At 39.3% G+C, this 21,295-nt stretch overlaps 1 protein-coding gene across 7 annotated transcripts in view; it reads left to right on the top strand.

Moving 5' to 3' along the window:
- Nucleotides 1-21,295, top strand: part of LOC128625369 (band 4.1-like protein 1) — a 96,406-nt gene that overhangs the window by 38,116 nt on the left and 36,995 nt on the right. For all 7 annotated transcript variants that reach the window (XM_053653607.1, XM_053653603.1, XM_053653606.1 and 4 more), the window contains 2 exons: nt 16,928-17,067; nt 17,477-17,644. In XM_053653607.1, the coding sequence (XP_053509582.1) occupies nt 16,948-17,067; nt 17,477-17,644 (288 nt within the window). In that variant the 5' untranslated portion in view covers nt 16,928-16,947. The remainder of the gene's footprint in view (nt 1-16,927; nt 17,068-17,476; nt 17,645-21,295) is intronic.

The raw sequence follows: 21,295 nt of genomic DNA, 5'->3' as shown, positions 1-21,295 counted from the left end.
TCAGACATACTGTAATAAGAGTCACTCTTGTCCTGTGCAATTCACCACGTGAGGGACAGTTGGCATCTTGTGTGGTGTTTCTGCAGCAACAGGGATCGAATACGACCTTTTTATTCTTATAGCACAGCGCAGACAGACAGTCAAGTCGGATTTGTGGTTATTTATTGGCTTTGTGCTGTGGTAATTATGATACAATGTCATTTCCAAAGATACACTGTTACTGTTACGGGTTTGTGCAGCAGCTGCGAAGAGGCTCTCTGTCTTTATCGGCTCTCGGTAAAAAGCAGAGCTGTGAAGACATAACTGCTTGTTACGAGCCATCTGTCAGACGACCTTGGCAAGACCAGCGATATTAGCCATCTTGGACTTTAGCTACAGGCAGCGCTCACAATCTTATCTGCCATCAGCTGTTGCTGCAGTGAACCGATCTGAAACGGCCACCGTCAAAGCCATCATTATCCCCTCTGTAATTAGCTCCTTACTGTTATCTATTGCTTCGGTAGTGAATTTAGCATTGAGGGCAAGAGAAAGACCCATGCTGTTTTTTCTTTCACATTTGATTTCCTTCATGGTAGGCACTACATTTTGTAGAGGTGTACTCCGGTTTCCCAAAGCACCCGAATTAGCCGTCCGTTTATATCAGCAGCATTTGTAGCATTTTGCATACGTGTGCACTATTGAACTGAAATGCTCTGTTGAATTCTTGATTACGATTGGTCAGGAGGTTTTCTATAACAGCAGCTCCGACAGTTGTTCCTGGAAGGCAAATCCCAGTTTGATATTAATGCATTCGTTCTAACGTTATTGTTTCTATAGCAACAACTCGTTTACAGGGACTTGAATGGTGGATGCTTGACATAATGTAACATTAATATATTATTTAATAAAGAAAAGCATGTATGATTATGGAGGGTACGGTGTGCTCTGTGTGCTACCCTGTGTGCTCGGAGTTTACATGTTTTCCCCGTGCTTCGGGTACTCCAGTTTCCTCCCCCAGTCCAAGGACATACACTGTAGACTGATTGGCATTTCCAAATTGTCTGTAGTGTGTGTGTGTGTGTGTGTGTGTGTGTGTGTGTGCTTGTGCCCTGTGATGCATTGGCACCCCGTGCAGGGTGTCCCACACCTTGTGCCCCGAATCCCCTGGGATAGGCTCCAGGCTCCCTGTGACCCCGTGTATTATAAGCGGTACAGAAAATGGATGGATGGATAATCATTGATATTTGTATGTTTTCAGTACGTTTTTTTTAACGCTTTTGGAAGGAGTCTCCAGTGTCAGCGCTTTTGTAACGGTCAGTAAATTAAAGGGGAATAGTTATCAAACTAATTTGTTTTAAATGACATTCTCAGCATTAAATGTTGCTATGAACAGATAAATAGTGTGCCATTTTTCATTTTCGTTAATTAAAGCCAAAAGTATGTTTGGAAAATTGCTTTGGTATGTGAAGAATTAAAAACACTTTGGGACGTGCTGTTTTAGAAAAATGTTCCACTTCAGGATGGTAACTCTAACTCACGTTTGTGCTGGACCACATCACACATGCTCTCATTGCTTATTTGCGTATAAAAGCATGCTCTGAAGTGGTTTGTTCCTTGCGATGCCCCCTAATATACATTACACCTATGAATGTTACAAAAACCTTGCTTCATGGGTTAGAAACTAACATTAGCTAGCTAGCTAGCTATGTCACCTCGGCGTGACTTTTTATTTCTTTTAGCATCCTGATCACTAAGCCAGAGCCTTAACCTCTTTGCCCTAATAAATAAACCGCTTATTAAATGCTTAACAAGTGACAGATCTCTTGTTTATTTTTTATATATATATAATATGAAAAAAAATATATATAATAAATATTTATTTTCCCACAATACATTGTTCTGTGCTTCCTAAAACGCACCACTGAAGCATGATAGTGGACTCCCAGCTGTGTGGTGTGTAAATCGAGCTCATTAGACCAGGCGGAAAATCTTTCCATTCATCCAGAATATGTGAATTTAATGCGCTTCTCATCAGCCCAGTAATAAAATGTCAGAGTACCGCTGTGACCGTACATATCCTGCGGTCCTTTTCATTTTCTATTTCTACCGAAAATCCAAGGCGTTATGTTTAAAATATAGATACGCCATCTAAGTAAGTAAGACTCGTATCCCTCTTGATTCGTCTGCATCCTTTCTGGTTCACTGGAGCAGCACAGATTTGCTTGGATAAATATTCCCCAGACTGGAAAACAAACCGGCGTGAGGGATTTTGACGGACTTTGTGTTGCATCAGACGCTTTAAAGGAAAACCCATCAAACAAACGATGCCCTTAAAGTCTGCCTGAGCTCAAAAATTGCTCTTCGACACTGATTTTGGGTCACCGCAGCACTATTTTCCATTTAAACCAGGCTTTCTTACTATTTCCTTTCAAAACTGATTTGTGGGCGGAGCTACAGTACAGAAGAGCCCAGCTTGTGATGTCACTAAATAAGCACTATGACTTTGGACCAATCTGTGGAAATCTTAGCGTGTTGAGCAATCATGAGCTGGATTGGGTTGCGATTCATAGTGAATCAGGTTTTTATTGATGACATCATCATCATCATCATCATCATCCTCATGGATTTGTTGCTGTAAGTCTGTATAGAGTTTCTTACTAGACATGTGTGTACATACTGCGTGAACAGTGGTGTATAAAGGCAAAGTCATACACCCAGTTCTACATAAATACACAAACACACACACACACTCACACACACGCACGCAGATTTCCCATAAATACACCACCTGTTGTTGTGCGTCTCTGTATAGCTGGAGGAATGCGTTGTCTCTCTCAATCAAATCATACGCAGTGTTTACGGCAGATCTCTTACGGGCACAGAACCACTGAGCATGAGGCAGCAGGAACAGCAGGGTGTGTGTGTGTGTGTGTGTGTGCAAGTGTGTGTATGTGTGTGTGTGTGTGTGTGTGTGTGTGTGTGTGTTTCCCCAGTGACTGTACATTTCGGCAACCATGCCCCTTGCGCTGGACTCTTGCTGTAAATTGGGTGATGCAATTTTCTGACTCAGGTCTCATAAAAACAGCACAAGCACAAAAACACTTTGTGCCTATGATTTATTTTTTTGGTATTTCAAATGTTTTTTCATGAATATTTCTGTGAGAGTGAACTGAGTTGGATGAGGTGAGCGAATGCAACTTTTTCTCACAACGTGTTTTCAGAAACTTGCTCCGATATAAGACGCTCGAGTGGCAAAGCAGCAGGTTTGAAAAGACAGAAACGTGCAGCGTTGAGGGCTGGTTTTAAACGTCTGCACCGGAAAATACACTTCGCCCTAGCGTATATTGGTGGATGTTGACAGACAACATAAACGATAAACATCACACTCCCTGCACTTTCACTGACCACGGACCAGACCTTCTTGCTTCTTGCTAAACATTTACATTTATATTTTTTCATTTAGGAAACGCTTTCATCCAAAGTGAATTATAACTGAGGAATTACAAGCAAAGCGATATATCAAGCGGAGAACAATATGAGTAGTGCTATTGTACAAGATCTTTTAATTGAGTTCTAGAAAAGCAAAGTGCCAGAGTAGTTTTTTTTTTTTTTTTTAGGATAATGTGGAGTTGACATTTTAGGGGTTAGTTACGTGCTCATGGAAGAGGTGGGTTTTTAGCTGTTTTTTGAAGATAGTGACAGATTCTGCGGTCCGGATTGAGGTTGGAAGTTCGTTCCGCCACTGAGGGACAGTTAGTTTGAAGGTTCCGGAAAGGGATAAGGTCGACGTAAGTGTAAACGCTTCCAGAAGCAAATCTGCATCCTGTGTCCTTTCCCCTTCGGTGAATAGTATTTTCCCCCCCTGCCTCACACTTTATTTTTGTGTTTAGACTAATCTTTGTTTCAGCTGAGAAGTCAGCTTCATTTTCAGGTAGCTCCTGTAACAACATGAACAAAAAAATGCGTAAATTTTACCGCTGTAAATATCTTCACCTCTGTGTTTTGAATTGCGGTTCATTGTGATGCGTTTAATCTCAACATCTCCCCGTTGCATACGTATTATATGTACACGACATAATGAATCCCCAGCTGCTGATTTGAGACGTCAAAGGTGCCGTGATATAAAAACGTTTACTATGTTTACGAACGAGACTGTAAACGTTTATTTCTAGTCATCGCATGCGACGTCTTAAGGATTCTGTTTCAAACACGAAAAGGTTATAAATACCTGAATAATCACTTTTGAGCATATTTGTCACAGGGTTTTATCGTCTAAAATGGAAGGCTCGGGGGCCATTGCGCTCGTAGCCTGCTTTTTCGAATCCTGGCGTATCTCTCCGCCGTATCCCACCTGATCCGTTTTCAGAAGAATGTGGTGAAAGCTTGTCACTATAACTCAAAGTCAATGCCTGGGGAATGAAACGTGCTGTGAAGAATCTGACAAGCTCCGTTTTCATCTGGATGTATCGCTCCTGCATGTTCAGAAAGCAAGCAAAAAAAACCAAATAAACCCCTAGTCAAGGCATATTCGCCACACAGCTCGTCGCAAAGAGGGGGAGCGTGAACTCGTCGAGCATCGGGTTATCCAGCTGTATGACTGTGTGAGGATTTTTAACACACTGTTGTGTTGCATCATCTCTGAACATCCGAAAGTGCACGAGTCAGTGTGCAGCACTACTCTGCCTTCATGTGCAGGTTTGGCATGTGCAACAATAATATGTAAGGGTATTTAATGTTAAATATTTAACATGCCACGCTCAAAGACTGTATTAAAATCAGTATATCAATCTATACAGGGCAACAGGAAGCTCAATGTCATGTAAGATTTGTGCAGAGTCACAATATTTTCATATTGAAACTGCCGGAAATGTCTCGTGTTGCCGGTTGCATCAGGTTGAGCATGTGTGTGTGTGTGAGTCACTGCTGCTGTTTTTATAGGACTGCATATAAGGACAGGAACACCAAGCTCTAAAATAAAAGCAGCTGTACTGTAGCTGGAGATGAATTTAAACAATAAATTAGATGAAATAAAAGAAATCGAATAAATTCAGTCTGGACCAACAATAAACAAAAAGCCATATATTTAAAAAATAATTGAATAATATCTTTTTTTTGTACTCTTCTATTTTGTCGCACTGACAGTGTGGTGATGTTGTGATGTCATTTTGTCGCACTGACACTGTCGTGATGTTGTGATGTCATTTTGTTGCACTGACACTTTGTGTAGATATTGCGATGTCGTTTTGTCGCACTGACACTTTGTGTCGATGTTGTGATGCCATTTTGTTGCACTGACACTGCCGTGATGTTGTGATGTCATTTTGTCACGCTGATACTTTGTGTCGTTGTTGCGATGTCATTTTGTCGCAGTGACACTGCCGTGATTTTGTGATGTCATTTTGTCGTGCTGATACTTTATGTCGATGTTGTGATGTCATTTTGTCGCAGTGACACTGCCGTAATGTTGCGATGTGTTTTTCTGCACTGTTGCTTTGATGCGCTGTTGCATACTCGTGTTGTCAATTTGTCATGCTGTTGTGCTGATGTTTGTCACGCTGTTGTTTTGCTGTTCAGTTGCTTAGTCATGTCGTTTTGTTGTACCTTTGTGCTGCCATTTTGTTGTGATGACATTTGTTGCCTTGTCGCACTGACACTTTGTTGCACTGTTGCTTTGTTATGGTGTTGCTAGTCTGAGCTGTTGCTTTGTTACGCGGTTTCTTTGTATTGCTGACACTTTGTCGCGCTGTCACATCATTGCTTTGTTACACTGTTTCTTTGTATTGCTGACACTTTGTCGCGCTGTCACGTCATTGCTTTATTGTGCTGTTGCTTTGCTGCTGTCGTTGAAATCGCAACTCTCTGTCGTGCACATGCTTAGAATATGAACTGTCGCCTGTCACCTTTCTGCTTGCTAGTGTTTGTCCTTTTTCCAGTTATGGTGTATTTCGTTACGCCCTTCTCAGTACCTTGAACTTTACAGTGCTGCATTTGTTCTGTTCAATAATAACAACTTAACGTACTTTTGGAATTTTTCATGACATTGGCGAATTCAGAAATAGCTTATGTGAGCATTTTCCTTTCAGATCACCCATGTGTTTATTTTACTTGGCACTGTTGCTCTTGTTTGGTGTATCAAATTAAGACGTATGTGTCAGACATACAGTAAAGAAACCTGATCTGTTTCTTTACTGTAAAACACCTCGACCATGAAATATAAACAAGCGACTGATTCACTTCCTCGCTTACTTTGAATCCCGACCCACTCCCATCCCGTCTACTCGCTACAGAAACAACACATCTGAGTCGAGCTGTCACTCATTGTAATGCTGACACGGTATCGCTTGCAGTCTGAGGAACGCTTCCTGACAGATTTCTCATTCTGACGCAGTGCCTGTTTTCCCTTCACAGGCTTTTCTTCCTTAAGGTTTAATATATGTGCTTTCATTTTGCAGTTTCTCCTTTGCTGTCACTGTGCAGCAAGCACAGTTGTTTCGGTGAAGTTCTCCGAGAAGAAACTAATCTTCACTTTTTAACTTCTGCGTCACGAACAAAGTTGTCATTGTTTCTGCGCATACAGGCAGGTCACAAGTAAGCTAACACCTGTGAACTTTCCCCTCTGCGATGTCTGGTTCGTATCTACAGTAAAACAAATCATTGTTTGTCAAAGCTATCGTGTTTTGCCGATGATGGGAATGGAGGATAATCCAGAGACATTGGCAGAAAAAAATTCCGAAGCCTTACCCTGATTTCAGGGACTGCTGGAAAGACACTTCTTAGATGATTGGGGCAAAAAAAAAAGTCACTTTCTGAACCCACAATATGTGAAGGTGAAACTCTAATCAGTGATTGTAACAGTGTAACAGTGTGTGTTGATGAGGGGCAGAAACTTGTTGGAGCTTTGAATACGTCTCAGACAACCTCTCCTCCTCAGGCATGTTTATCAGTGTTGGATTGTAGCCAACTTGTTAGTTTAATTTTCCATAGTGAGGAAAAAAGCTCGTAAAGCGTTCAATGGTTTAATTGGAGTGGAGTCAATACTGATGGATCGAGAAAAGGCAAGAGTAGCTCGGTAAACACGAGCAGGGTCTGGTCAAAATACTAATCCAGACTTAATCATAGACTACAAAGATTACTATATCTTGTCGATATTTCTCTTCACAACATTCACAACATTACCCTACGTTCACACTAGTGAGCAATACTGTCAGTGTCGCATGTGGATTGTCTAATTTGTGGGTGTGTAGTGATTACTTAAACGAGAACATGTAGGAACTAATGTTGTGAGTGAGGAATTGAAGAAACTCCGGACCAGACACATGTTGTTGCGCTGTTCTTTTGTCGTACTCACACGTTGTTGCGCTGTTGTTTTGTCCTGCTGACATGTTGTTGCGCTGTTGTTTTGTCATGCTGACATGTTGTTGGGCTGTTGTTTTGTCATGCTGACATGTTGTTGCGCTGTTGTTTTGTCGTGCTGACATGTTGTTGCGCTGTTGTTTTGTCGTGCTCACATGTTGTTGCACTGTTGTTTTGTCGTGCTGACGCTGTTGCGCTGTTGTTTTGTCATGCTCACACATTGTTGCGCTGTTGTTTTGTTGTGCTGACATGTTGTTGTGCTGTTGTTTTGTCGTGCTGACACGTTGTGTGGTTGTTTTGTCATGCTGACACGTTGTTGTTATTTTGTCGCATGTGGATTGTCTAATTTGTGGGTGTGTAGTGATTACTTAAACGAGAACATGTAGGAACTAATGTTGTGAGTGAGGAATTGAAGAAACTCCGGACCAGACACATGTTGTTGCGCTGTTCTTTTGTCGTACTCACACGTTGTTGCGCTGTTGTTTTGTCCTGCTGACACGTTTTTGCGCTGTTGTTGTCGTGCTGACACGTTGTTGTGAGGTTGTTTTGTCGTGCTGACACGTTGTTGCGTAGTTGTTTTGTTCTGCTGACAGGTTTTTGCGCTGTTATTTTGTCGTGCTGACAGGTTGTTGCATGGTTGTTTTGTCGTGCTGACAGGTTGTTGCACTGTTGTTTTGTCGTGCTGACAGGTTGTTGTGCAGTTGTTTTGTCGTGCTGACAGGTTGTTGCACTATTGTTTTGTCCTGCTGACAGGTCGTTGTGCTGTTGTTTTGTCCTGCAGACACGTTATTGCTCTGTTGTGCTGTTGTACTTTTGCTTTTTTATGCTGTTGCTTGGAAAAATTCTATCTTAACCCTCATCGCATGTTCTGTTCATGGCCGAGATGTGAGCTGCTACACTGTCCTGATTTAACCTTCAGATTATTTCCCGTTTTCAAAATGACTTCAGTGGCACGTTTGTGCCCAGATCAGATGTGTTAAAGCACCTCTGTGCTGCCGTAAATTATTCCACGATGCTTCAGTTCACACTCACACTTCCTCTGAGTGCTGGGTTTAGCTCCTGGACTAATTTAGCAGGCCTACACCTCTCCCATTGGCTGTGTCAGCAGGCTCGTACGTCACATCTCGCAATCACATGGCAGTGTTTGTGCTCACAGGGGCCTCTGTCGATTATAGATGTTGCGAATCTCCTCAAGCCGCTTCAGGAAGCGTATCTGTGTTGGTAGTCTCTCATTAAACGTGACATTATGAAAACTCCAAGTGGTGCAAATTATACACGCGCTGCCTACAAAAAAATGTTATGCTAATGTGAGTACTGGTACGAACAATCCGCAGTTTTTTAATTCAGTCTTTCTTTTGTAAGGCTGCAGAATTAAAATGATGATGCTGATATTTTCCATGTTATGCCCCATTGTGTGAGAAACAGACCAGAACAAAAGTAGCGGGGTAAAGATAGGACTGAGATGTTAGACCAAGAATTAATGCACTCAGCTTTATATTCCTGCACAAACCAGACACTGAAAAATGTTTCACAGCTAAAGCTTTGTAATAAAAGTGCATTTTTATTAAAAGGACACATTTTTGAGTTTTATTACAGGCAGTAGAGTCCTCACATATTCAGAAGTCATTTTGAGGGTTTAGTCGGGGTTTTCAGATCAGAGCTCAAACTTCAGAATATCAGACACACCAAGAAAGGTTTGGTTTATGGGGTAGGAACACATCGAGTGATACTTTACGTTTGTATCAGGGTCTAAAGTCTGTCGATTCCAACGTTGAATCTGGCATTGACATCACAAAGACGGCATTGAAATATCAAATTTCTGGTCTTTCACCTGCTGTGCTTGTACAGTTTATCTCCAAAAACATATACAGTGCAAAGAAGGCTGTGAAAAATTGTCTTTATTGTTTAACCTTTTGATATTTTGTTTAAAAATTCACAAAAATACTCTGCTCTTATAGATATCAAACAATTGCAAACACAACACAGTTTTATCAAAAAAATATCTTTGTTAAATATAGGTGTACAACAATTATTGGCAGCCCTATGAATTCATGTGAGAAAAATATATTTGAAGTATATTCCCACTGATGTTTTAAATTTTTTTTAGTACACCTGGGTGACTAGGAACAGGAAATTGTTCAGCCATGACTTCCTGTTTCACAGGGGTATAAAAATGAGGTAACACGTAGACCAAATTCCCTTAGTCATTCATAACAATGGGTTAGACCAAGGAATATAGCTGTGATGTGCGGCAAACGGTTGTTGAGCTTCACAAAATGGGACGTGGCTATAAGAAAATAGCACAAGCATTGAAAATACCCATTTCCACCATCAGGGCAATAATTAAGAAGTTCCAGTCAACTGGAAATGTTATGAATCAACCTGGAATTGGACGTGTGTCTATATCGTCTCAATGCACTGTGAAGAGGATGGTTCGAGTGGCCAAAAACATCTCCAAGGATCACAGCTGGAGAACTACAGAAGTTAGTTGTGTCTTGGGGTCAGAAAGTCTCCAAAACTACAATCCGAAGTCACCTACATCACCACAAGTTGTTTGGAAGGGTTTCAAGAAAAAAGCCTCTACTCTCATCCAAAAACAAACTCAAGTATCTTCAGTTTGCCAGACACTACTGGAACTTCAAATGGGATCGGGTTCTATGGTCAGATGAAACCAAAATAGAGCTTTTTGGTAACCACCAGAGGTGGTTTTGGCACACACACAGAGGTAGCCATATGGAAAAGTACCTCAAGCCCACTGTTAAATATGGTGGTGGCTCTTTAATGTTTTGGGACTGTTTTTCTGCTAGAAGACCTAGACATTTTGTTAGGATACATGGCATCATGGACTCTTACAAATATCAACAGATATTAAATGAAAATCTGCCTGCCTCTGCCCGAAAGCTTAAAATGGGACGTGGTTGGATCTTCCAGTAGGACAATGATTCAAAACATACATCAAAATCAACACAAAAATGGTTTACTGTCCACAAAATCAAGGTCCTGCCATGGCCATCCCAGTCCCCTGACTTGAAACCCATAGAAAACCTGTGAGTGAACTGAAGAGGAGAGTCCACCAGCGTGGACCTCGAAATGTGAAGGATCTGGAGAGACTCTGTATGGAGGAATGGTCTCAGATCCCTTACCATGTATTCTCCAACCTCATCAGGCATTATAGGAGAAGACTCAGAGCTGTTATCTTGGTAAAGGGAGATAGACTAAAAGGGTGTCAATTATTGTTGCACACCTATATTTAACAAAGATATTTTTATTGTTTAATTTATATACAGTGAGCATAAACAGTGGACAAATAGTGAGTAAACTCTGCCTTGTGATTTATTTGATTTTTGACAACATATGGACAACTAGTGTAGCACCAATGCTTACTGTATGTTCATTGTGTCTTTGGTAGTATTAAAAAAGCTCATTAATATTCAAATGGATTAATTCAAATGCAAAGTTAATATTTTAATGGTACATGAATTGAAATGGTACATAAATGAAAAAAAAAATTAAGTAAAAATTTATTGTTGATATAGTTCCTGTCCACAGTGTTTACTTTTTTATCTGAACTGTTTGAACCTTTTTTAAAACAGTTTTCCTGGTGGGTTCTTTGGGTGCTGAACTTTTCTGAACTTATTTTGCTTGATTCTTAGATGAATTATGGCTTTCATGAGTTCCATAATTCATGAGCAACTGACAAGTACCCTTTAGAATTTTAAAGAACCATTCTGGAGTACTTATATCCCTTTAAAATTTTTAGTTGAATAAAGAAATAAACAGAAACTTAACCGTTTCATAGCCTTAACATGAAGGTTTTATAGAACATTCTTAGAAGTATGGTTCTTCACAGGTTCTTTAGATAGACAAGGAATTCATAAAAGCATTTTATTTGGAACTTTTTCTGATAAAGACTCTGTTGGTGGCTTTCACCCAGAACATTTAAAGAATCCATACACGAAGTCCAATTATGATGTTTTTGTACGTCGATGCAAAATCTTTCAAGAGAAAATCACGAGTCATCAAAGAATCAGTTTTTTTTTTTAAGTCTAATGCGGTCATACTGTGATATTGTTACACTCTGAGTCAGAAAGCTTGTCTTCATGCCGTCGGGGGTAACGTCCCTTTGAGAAACCGATCTCCTCTCTGGAGGCATCCAACTGTTTTCATGCTTCTGATAGCTGTTATGATGCTGTTATTACGCTCAGAGGCAATCTGCCAGCCAACAGTGTATGAGCAGCCAGCAATGTCTCCAAACTCCAATTCTCTCTCTGTTTCTTTTTTTAAATGTGTCTGCGTCCCATCTTTCTTGTAGCCACTTCATATAGGATTACATGGAAACCATGTGCTGGTGGTTGAGGAAAAACAAATACTGATTACTGCTGGATTTATACTTGTTTTTTTTTTCTTTTTAATGAAAGTGTTCCACTAGATTCTCTGCACTGTGTGCATATTTACTGGGGTTGCCAGACCTTACAATGTCTCACAAGTCCTTGATTGTACTGGTCTGTGAAAAAAAACTACTGTTGGTTAATATTGTTATAATTTGTACATGTAATTTAAGTGGTTTATAGTGAATCATGAAGGAGCAATCACTTATCACGATTGTTTCCAATGACCAATCAATTCTCATCATAATTCCCAACAACCAATCACTGCTCATCATTTCTGATGGACAATCCCAGACTAATATTGCTTCCAAAGACCAATCGCTGATCGCAATTGTTCTTAATGACCAACCAATAATCACCATTGTTCCCAACAACCCATTACTGATCACAGTTGTTCCCAACATCCAGTCACTGATCACCACTGTTCTCAATGTCCAATCATCATTGTTCTCAATGTCCAATCACTGATAACCATTGTTACCAACAACCAATCACTGATCACCATTGTTCTCAATGTCCAATCACTGATCAATATTTTTATTAATGGATTACCATTATCACCATTGTAACTAAAAATGCATCACCGATCACCATTGTTCCCAACAGCCAATCAACAATCACCATTGTTTCCAACAACCAATCACTGATCACCTCAGTTTGTTCCACTCACAGAAATTATATTCTGTAAATTTGTAAATAGCATCATTATAATCTATTATTTTCTATTCTGATAAAACTTCAGAAATCCTCCTTATTCATGTAACATGTTTTGATATGTAAATGATCCTGACAAATCCCTGACTATGCAAATTAGCCTATGATGTCATTTGACGTCACCTGGCAACTTCTAAAGACTTTGTTCATGTGGTAGCTTTTGCCTGAAAAGATTTGGCAACACTGCGCACAGACGACATGCCGAGTTTGTATAAAGGCAGTCAGCATGGAGTGAAGTGTAGAAACAAACAGATGATGTTTACAGTGGACCTGCAGAGGGCTGTGAACAGAGGATAAAAACCAGCAATTGGATGAATGCTTTCTGCACACTGTGGTTAGCCTTTGTGGTGTTGTAGATGACAGAGTAGTAGGAGGAGGAAAAAGAGAAGCGAGGAGGCGTTCGATTGCTTCCACCTGCCTCAGAGAGAAACGTGGGCATGTCCAGTTTTTCGGGGTTCTAGACCCACTGAGCGATCTGGTGCTAAGCCTCTAGACTCGTTTACTTCCTTTATATACGCCTCTGCACTTCTCTCACCATGATAACATTCTCCCCTTTTTCTCTCTTTCCTCTCAACTGTTCCCTCTTCTTCCATACATACCCAGATCTCTATCAAACACAGCTTGGGCGATGGAAATTGTTCCCTGCTGTTTCCATGGTAACTGAATCTCAGGGAGCCCCTCCCTCCCATCCTCCCTCCCTTCCTCCCTCCCTTCTCCCTCCCTCCCTCCCACTTTCCCTCCCTGATTCTATCATCTTTTTTTTGTTAGCATCAAAAAAAAAAGCACAGGATATTTTTTTATTGAGAAGAAAACAATTCACATTATGTCCAAATAATAAAAAGAAGAAAATAATTTGGTTTGTTTATTGTTTAAACACAGACTTAAATGATTGTCTGGTGGATCTAAAAAAGTTTACGGTGTTGCCTCGCTTGTGGTTGGGATCATAACCTTCAGACAAGTCTCACTTTTTAAAACTAAAATCCTTTTGTTGCAGCTCCATCCATCCATCCATCCATCCATCCATCTGTCTATCTATCTTTTCCCTTGACTTCTATTCTGTTTTTTGTTTCTTTGTTTGTTTCTTTCTTTCTTTTGACTTAAACATCTGTCTGTGTCTTCTTTCTTTCTTTGAAACTTCACAAGAAATCAGTGGGGGCAGTGGTGTCTTGGTGGTTAAGGCTCTGGTTTACTGATCCCCAACTTCCTAACATGCTGGGATATGCAAAGAAACAAATTTCACTGTGCTCTAACGTATATGTGACCAATAAAGACTCATTATCATCATATCAATTTCAAGCTTCACAAGATATTTCTGCTTAAATAAGACACTTTAGAAGGTCAGTGTCGTGACTTATGCATTTTGAATTAACCGAAAGTGTTCCTAAACTTTATTTAATAATGGGTTTTTCATCGGCGGTTTATTTAATAACGTTTGTGAGTCGCTTGTCCTCTGCTTTCTGCTACAGCATTTCAGTGCATTACACCTTGCCTCCGTAATCGGGGGACACGCCTGGGTAATGCACTGTGACAGGAAATGGATGGCTTCAAATGCTGCTCACTCTCTCCGTGGACAATAACAGCCCCTGCTAATTTGGTAATTAATCGGACGCTATTAAACATCTCCAGACAGGAGACCCAAAAATGGGATTTTATGTTTGTGTATTCTTTAAAACGCCTCATGATCTACATCATGATTGTTAAGTCTCCTGTCTCAGTGCTTAGATTAAAACACATTTAGGTATGCTGGTATAGGAAAAATAATCAACAACGGAGTGGTGTGATGCGACCTCATGCTAGACAATACTGAAGTTGTTTATTTTCCTAATAGCATGCTTAGCAAATTTCCTATAGCATGCTCCGAAGGGTTTTATGCCTCTTATACCACAGCAATATGCCAATGATTGCATTTAAAAAAATTAATTGGCATTATTTAGCTCATTTCACTGATGCATTTTATCCAAAGCGACTTTTGAGACAGGGTACAACTGAGCAACTGAGGGTTAATGGCCTTGCTCAAGGACCCAGCAGTGGCAGCTTGGTAGTGCTTGGATTTTTGAACTTGTAATCAGTATCCCAAGGCCTTAACCACTGAGCCAGCACTGCCCCAAAGCACTTACCCATTACCCTTTTATATAATTGTGTAGGGTCACATCCTTCAACATACATTAAATCTGGTAGTTCGAGCCCAAATGATTCGGAACTGCTTTCCCAGATGACCGCACATTATATTTGGGTTGTGTGTGGTCTGAGATTATTCTCTCAGCTTTCTTCTGTTGTAGATCCTTGATAGGTGGAACCTTGCGAAATCTGCTACAAAATTCTGGGCCTCTTGTAAGGGTTTTCCTGGAAATTTTATGACCTCATTCTCATAGCTGGTATGCAAAAAGCATTTGCATCCCATTTGCATTATTGACAAAACTGAACACTGGGACTCTTGGTTCATTTGTTTGTGTGATAGAAGAGAGAGAGAGGGGTGGGGGGGGGGAGCATATTTCAAATCATAACAAGAACGTGATGTTCATTTGGATCCCAGATTTTAGGTCTTTGCGTTCATCCTTATTTAAAGCTATCTTCATTTTGTATGATTTCTGTCCTGGGTGTACCTTTTTTCTAAACCGTCTAACACGCTATCTACACCGTTAAAGCCATTAAGCAGTTCAGGAGATAGACAATAGAATGCACAATGGCTGGATCTCCGTTAAATGACAAGACATTGTTCTGAGAATTGTCTCATCTCTGGTAAAGAGTCTGAGAGCTACTCTTGAAGATGAAGATGGATATCCCTTGAGCCTTTCACTGGAGTACTGCACAAAAGGAAATCCGCTACACAATGGCATGTTTACAGCCTCGTAATTTTAGCACCTCGGAATAAAAAAAGTGATGTTTATTTATTGTCGTTGCAGTGAGCTTGGCCATAGCAGGCAACTTGAAAAATATGAGCTGGCACCGGAACAGATGTTTCTCTTAGTTTTGTCCATGTGGAATAAGACTGATTCAGAAAGATCGAGGTAGCATAAATTCAAGTAAAACACAAAGTTGTGCTTCTTTTTAATGGGCCTAAAATACACCCTTGTTGCACGCAACCTGCAAACCGGTTTCATTTAATCCAGCCTGGCTGTTTTTCTTCTGTCCCTTGAGACTCGTCCACCCCTAAATTTTGCCGCATTATGCTCATGTTATTTGTGTCCTGAGGCCGCTGGCATTGCTCAGATGGTAGGCTGTGATTGGATTTGACTGACTTGAAAAGGTGTGAGACGTTCAATTTAAGTGATGGACGTCCATGTGAGGAGAACGGAGGAAATTAAAGGTGATGTCTATGAAGGGCTTAACAAGTATGGATATGTCTGGCCTGATTTAATAGAGCAGGAGAGGGCTCGTGAATACCAGGATAGGCATGCGGATTAAAATGAAATGCAATTTTTAAAAAATGATAATTCGTGGAAATATTATAAAAAATGTTCTCTTACTTTTCAAATTACGAAGGTTGTATGAACTATAATTAAAAATAAACTATAACTGGAGAATAATATTTCTTGAAATATCTCTATTAACACAGTGTGATTTCATATGAAGTGTTTAGTGCATTTGAATGGAACCCTGGTGAGTTCTCCCCGTTGGTATGCTTCTTTAGGCAGGTCAGAACCCAGTATTCACACTCTGTGTGGACCGAAACTACATCCAAGAGCATCTGAGTGAGATGGTCTCGGTCCATTTCTAAGTGAACTCTAAGCAGTATGAAAGTGATTCGACTCTGAATTGAACCAACTACAGGAAATGAACCAAACATGCTAGGGCTGCAGAAATGTGATTTCTTCCAAAGATTTGGTCTGATGAAGAAAAAGAGAAAATAATTGCTGGATTTTGATAAACAAAACATTTTTAAACGAGTTATTTATTGAGGTTTGGCTCTGCATTCTTTATGCTTGAATGATTTTTGTGCTTTCCACACACTTCACAAAACGTCTGTCGCAGCATTTCTGACCAATAAATGAAAGTTTTGTGTACATTCTCAGCCCTACTCGACCCTTAGCCAACATTAAAAAAATTTTTTTTTGCTTTTTGGTTCCAAAACAAATAGCAAACGATCCAAAAGCAGACATTTCGCAGTGATTCAGACTCAGTAAATTGATTAATAGATGTGAAAGTGCTTTAACTAGGTGACCAAACCTCCATAGTGTCCTTCAGATTTTTGTTTTGAACATAGACTTGACCAATACTGAAATCCGTCCCCAAAATAATTTGTGGTTTGATTAGATGTGATTGACAACATAATGATACACAATTATTTTTCGAAATTGCATTCATAGCAGTTCAGTTTGTGTTAGATATACTACAGTAAGTGCAGGGTCAACAACAGTTCAAGGTCAAAGCAGTTGGAGAAAACGTAAAAGGTTAAAGCCATAGCCGTAGTTGGAACATTTTGCCATTTTTTGGGTTTTTATGGAAAAATGCTGAATGGAAAACTGACAAGGTTCATGTTGATGTGTTTGTAGGGTAAAGAGAAGAAGAGAAAATGACCACGGAGAAAGGTCCTGAGTTGGAAGTAAAGAAGGCGGCAGAGGAACCATCTCAACAGAAAGCGTCTGCAGGCAACATGCCCGAGTCTTCTTCAGATGCCAAAATGTCCAAACAGGTGTAAAACTAAGTATTTTGGAAGGCCAGTTGGAAAACAGCATCAAGTTTGACTCACTGCTATCATTTTCTTTAAACAGTTCAGCATCTGATAAAATCCTAATATGCCACAATTACATAAGTAATAATGGAAATAATGTTATATGATGGAAGTCTTATGAAATACAATGTCTAAAAATGTGACAAACCTCTATACAAAGTAATACCTGTGGTTTAGTGTTCTACCTCGCACAGAGGTTTTTAAGGGTTCCTATAAGGGTTTCCACAGAGGAACAAATTAAAGAACCTTTTAAACCTTTTAGGGTCCAAGATGAAACCTTTTTTTTTCAGTCCAAAGATGTTTTCTTGCCATCAAGTTTGATTTTTAATTTGACACATACAGCTTCCTGAATTACTTCCTGATTTTTCAGGACCAAGATGGCAAACGTCTGGATGATCACAAAGATGCAGATGATGAATCTGAACGAACAACACCAGGCAGGAGTCCCAAATCGCCGCAGAAGTCGTCCAAGCGTTTGAAGACTGTCCCCTTCAAGGTGACTCTCATGGACAGCTCGGATTACGAAGCTGGTATTGAGGTAAGATAAGATATCTCGTCGGTGTAATCCTGGACCAGGTCATAAATCTACTGCAGTCATGTTTAAATCTTATATAAAGAATAAAACACGTGCGGGAGTCCCTGTTAAAGCAAAATAATCAACAACAGAATGATGCAGCAGGAGTCCCTGTTAAAGCAAAATAATCAACAACATGCAGCATGACGTCAAGTGAAGTTAATGATACCTCCAAGAAGTTGATCCTTTTACAATAACAGTACATGCCACAGTGTTTTTTTCTCTTACAGTATACCACAGCTTAGAGTTATTTATTCATTTATTTATTAAAGAGGCCAACATTGTATTTCTATCCATTAATAATTACATTTAACGTTGTAGAATGTCTGCAAAATATGTTATCAGTTCCTGTTATCACTATGCTATAGCAGCTACAGTATAAACAGTCTCTACACAAAGTTCTCTGTCCTGAAGACTTTCCTGTGTTGGGAAATTTAAAGTTACAGCTTTACCTCTGACTGATACAAAGTGCTGACACTGGAGACTCCTTCCAAAAATACTAAATAATAGTATATATATATATATATATATATATATATATATATGTATGTATTTTTCTGTATCTTTCTGAAGTATATTATGTGTTGATGGACATAAGTGAACACTTAAGAGCCTTACATGCTGTAAGAGCACCATGTGCTTGAGTTTTTCTTTATGATTTAGCTCAAAAATAATATTAGAAACTGTTATTACCTGGAGCAGTCTGTGGAACACGGTGTGTGAGTGGATGTAATTGGAGATATTTTTGAGAGCCAAACCTTTGCATATATCTATGTGAAATAAAGACTAGTCTGAGACTAGACCGCTGTTTAGATTTTGATTCATGTGATACTTTTTCCACTTAATTGCACAAGTACATATTGCAGCAGTCTCAACATGGATTAGCATACATACATATGTGTATATGTTTTTTTGTGCTAGCATATACTGTATATTTATATGGTCTTTTAAAAAATTTGCAATATTTTTTGCATGGGTTTATAGAATAAATACAAATGCTGTGTGCCATGTTCAATTAAATTTTGACATGAATATGGGGTCTGTCATGTCACTGCAAATTAGCGACTCCATTTCCTAGAATGCACCGCAAACTACAAACATGGCCAACGACTACAACTCCTAATGTAACACACAGACACATCGCCTTCTCCTGAGGACTAATCAGACACACCTGTTCTCAATCACACTCACGAGCCACACCACACTATATAAGAGACTGTTCAGGCACTATATCTTTGTGAAGTAATACTCTCAGTAGTTCTTGTCTCTGTTGTTTACCAAGTGCTGCTATAGTGTTGTTATTCTGGTTATGATTCTGCTTTTGACCTTGATTTCTACCTTACCTACTCTAGCCTGTTTTCCTGATTGCCTGACCTCTGCCTGTCTTTATTGTTGTTTTTGCCTTGCCCTCTGGATTATATCCTCTTCAATAAAGCTCTTAACGGCGATTTCATCTGCCTCCAACCTCCGTGACAGTATAACTTTTATATTTGAACCACTGAAATTATTGTCGTAATAGTAAGACATTATAGCAGCTTTCATCTAGTGCGTAGAAGTGTTTCGTTTTGCATATTAACATCTCTGTGGAAATTATTTCCTGATAACTGACTTAAAGTCCAGGCACTATTACTACATTCAAAAATAAAAAGCAAACATAATTTTATGCCTATTTAGATATAGAGTTTGGAAATCCCCATTTTATGGATCTGGATTCTGGAAGAAAAAATGTTAGCTGATGTAAGCAAATATAATCACATTTCACTGTCTTTATTTTGAAGTTGTGGACATTTTCCCAGCAAGAAAAAGAGCTGCTTTACAGAATAAATATAAAGGTGTACAGAAAGGAGAAAACGATTACAACATTGGACTTTAAATCTCTCTCAGAAGATTAACCAAAGCTCTACACACACTCGACTATCCTCTAGAAAGCTTTTGTGATTTGGGCTCATTAAAGTGAAGCTGTTTCATTTCTTTCTTTAATGAGTGTCTCATTCACCCCGAGTGCTCGAAGAGGTTCTATTTAAAAGCTGTTTTTTGGCTGGAACAATGTCCACTGTCGGAGCTTCCTGTTGAGTAGGTTTGTCAGAACATGCACGAATTTCTCATTCGGTCCTGACTGAATATTTTGAATGCTCTTCAAATATACCATGTGGAAAGAAGTGCCCAAGGCAGGACCTGAAGTCATTTTTAGCGCAATAAAACTCATTCCATTATTTTAAAATGAATCTGATTGGGGCTAGAGCTGCAGGATGACTCGAATCCTTGATAAAGAAGATTAAGAACACGTGAATTTTTGTGGTTCAAAAGATTTCATCACATTCTGAAAATTTGAGAGACAATCTAGCATTTGTTTTCATTTTCTTAGAATGGCTTTACTTCAATCAAAGGTTAGATTTCGATTTGAGACTAAGCTACTTAACCGCAAAGAAATTTCCCAATCGTTACCAAGGGTGCCAATATTTCTGGACCTGACTGTATTTACAATAATAATGTACGAGAAAAACCTTATTCAATCTGTCTTATGCGTTCTTGACCTTGCGTTCAGAACTTTGTGGGACGAGTTCGACAGGTTATTAGAAGGTTAAGCTCTTTTATCGTTACAAAAACAACAATTCTGCAACGTTCTAAAGACCCTTTGTTTTTATTAATGATTTTCTTTATAATGTTATTAGAACGTTGTTCACTTGATGTTCCCAGCAAAACAAAAACATTATGGAAATATTACCATTAATGCTCCTACAATGTTATGTCAAAACATTCTCAGAACACTCTCGTAACAGAACACTCGTAGGAGCGTGACGTTCCTAAAATGTTCTGCTAACCTAAAATTGCTTGCTATCTTACCTATGTACATCGAGATGACGGGTCCTCTTTCTGTCCACGACAAGAGCACTCCATTAATTTCGGATGGTTTAAATTATTGACGCGATAGCGCAAACTATCCAACGTCAGTGTTCCTATCTAATGCTAATTTCTAAATAACACACGTGTACATATTTATAGATCCTGTTAAGTCATTTCTTCTGATTATTAAACACAATATAAACTCTTCTATATTACGTGGTGGTTTATTTATGGATTGAAATAACATGTTCAGGTCTAAAGGTCAAGGTTTGGGATTGAAATGAAATTTCACTAAATACACGAAATAAAATGGCACGGTGAAGAGCATTAACTTTAAAAGTTACCTCAGACTTGTTCTATAGTGAACTATAGTGAAAGAAATATTGATTTTTTTTTAAGCTCGCGTGAACATTATGTATCAGTGGTCAGTGTGCGTTTTTAATAAAATATACACCTCAATAACAATATTGCATAGAAAATAATAGGCGATAATAGTGAGCGCTTGTGTTGCATATTGTGTTTTATTAGAACTGAAATATACGATTATCAATAGCCTTCACAGATCCGGGTTTGCACTGACATTGACATATAGTGTAAAACCCTCATACTGTATGAAAGTCAGGCTGATAGGATCAGAGGATCAGAGGATCAGGAAAGGCCCGATAAATATTAAATATGATTACTGTCTTGCTTAACCGGAGACAGCCTCATGGACAATGTTCGGCATAAACTACATCATGGAGGTCGAGATTCAGACAAGCATGGATGGTT

Source organism: Ictalurus furcatus, chromosome 21 (assembly GCF_023375685.1).
Source record: "Ictalurus furcatus strain D&B chromosome 21, Billie_1.0, whole genome shotgun sequence".
Lineage (NCBI taxonomy): Eukaryota > Metazoa > Chordata > Actinopteri > Siluriformes > Ictaluridae > Ictalurus > Ictalurus furcatus.
This window is presented reverse-complemented; position numbering and strand designations above follow the sequence as displayed.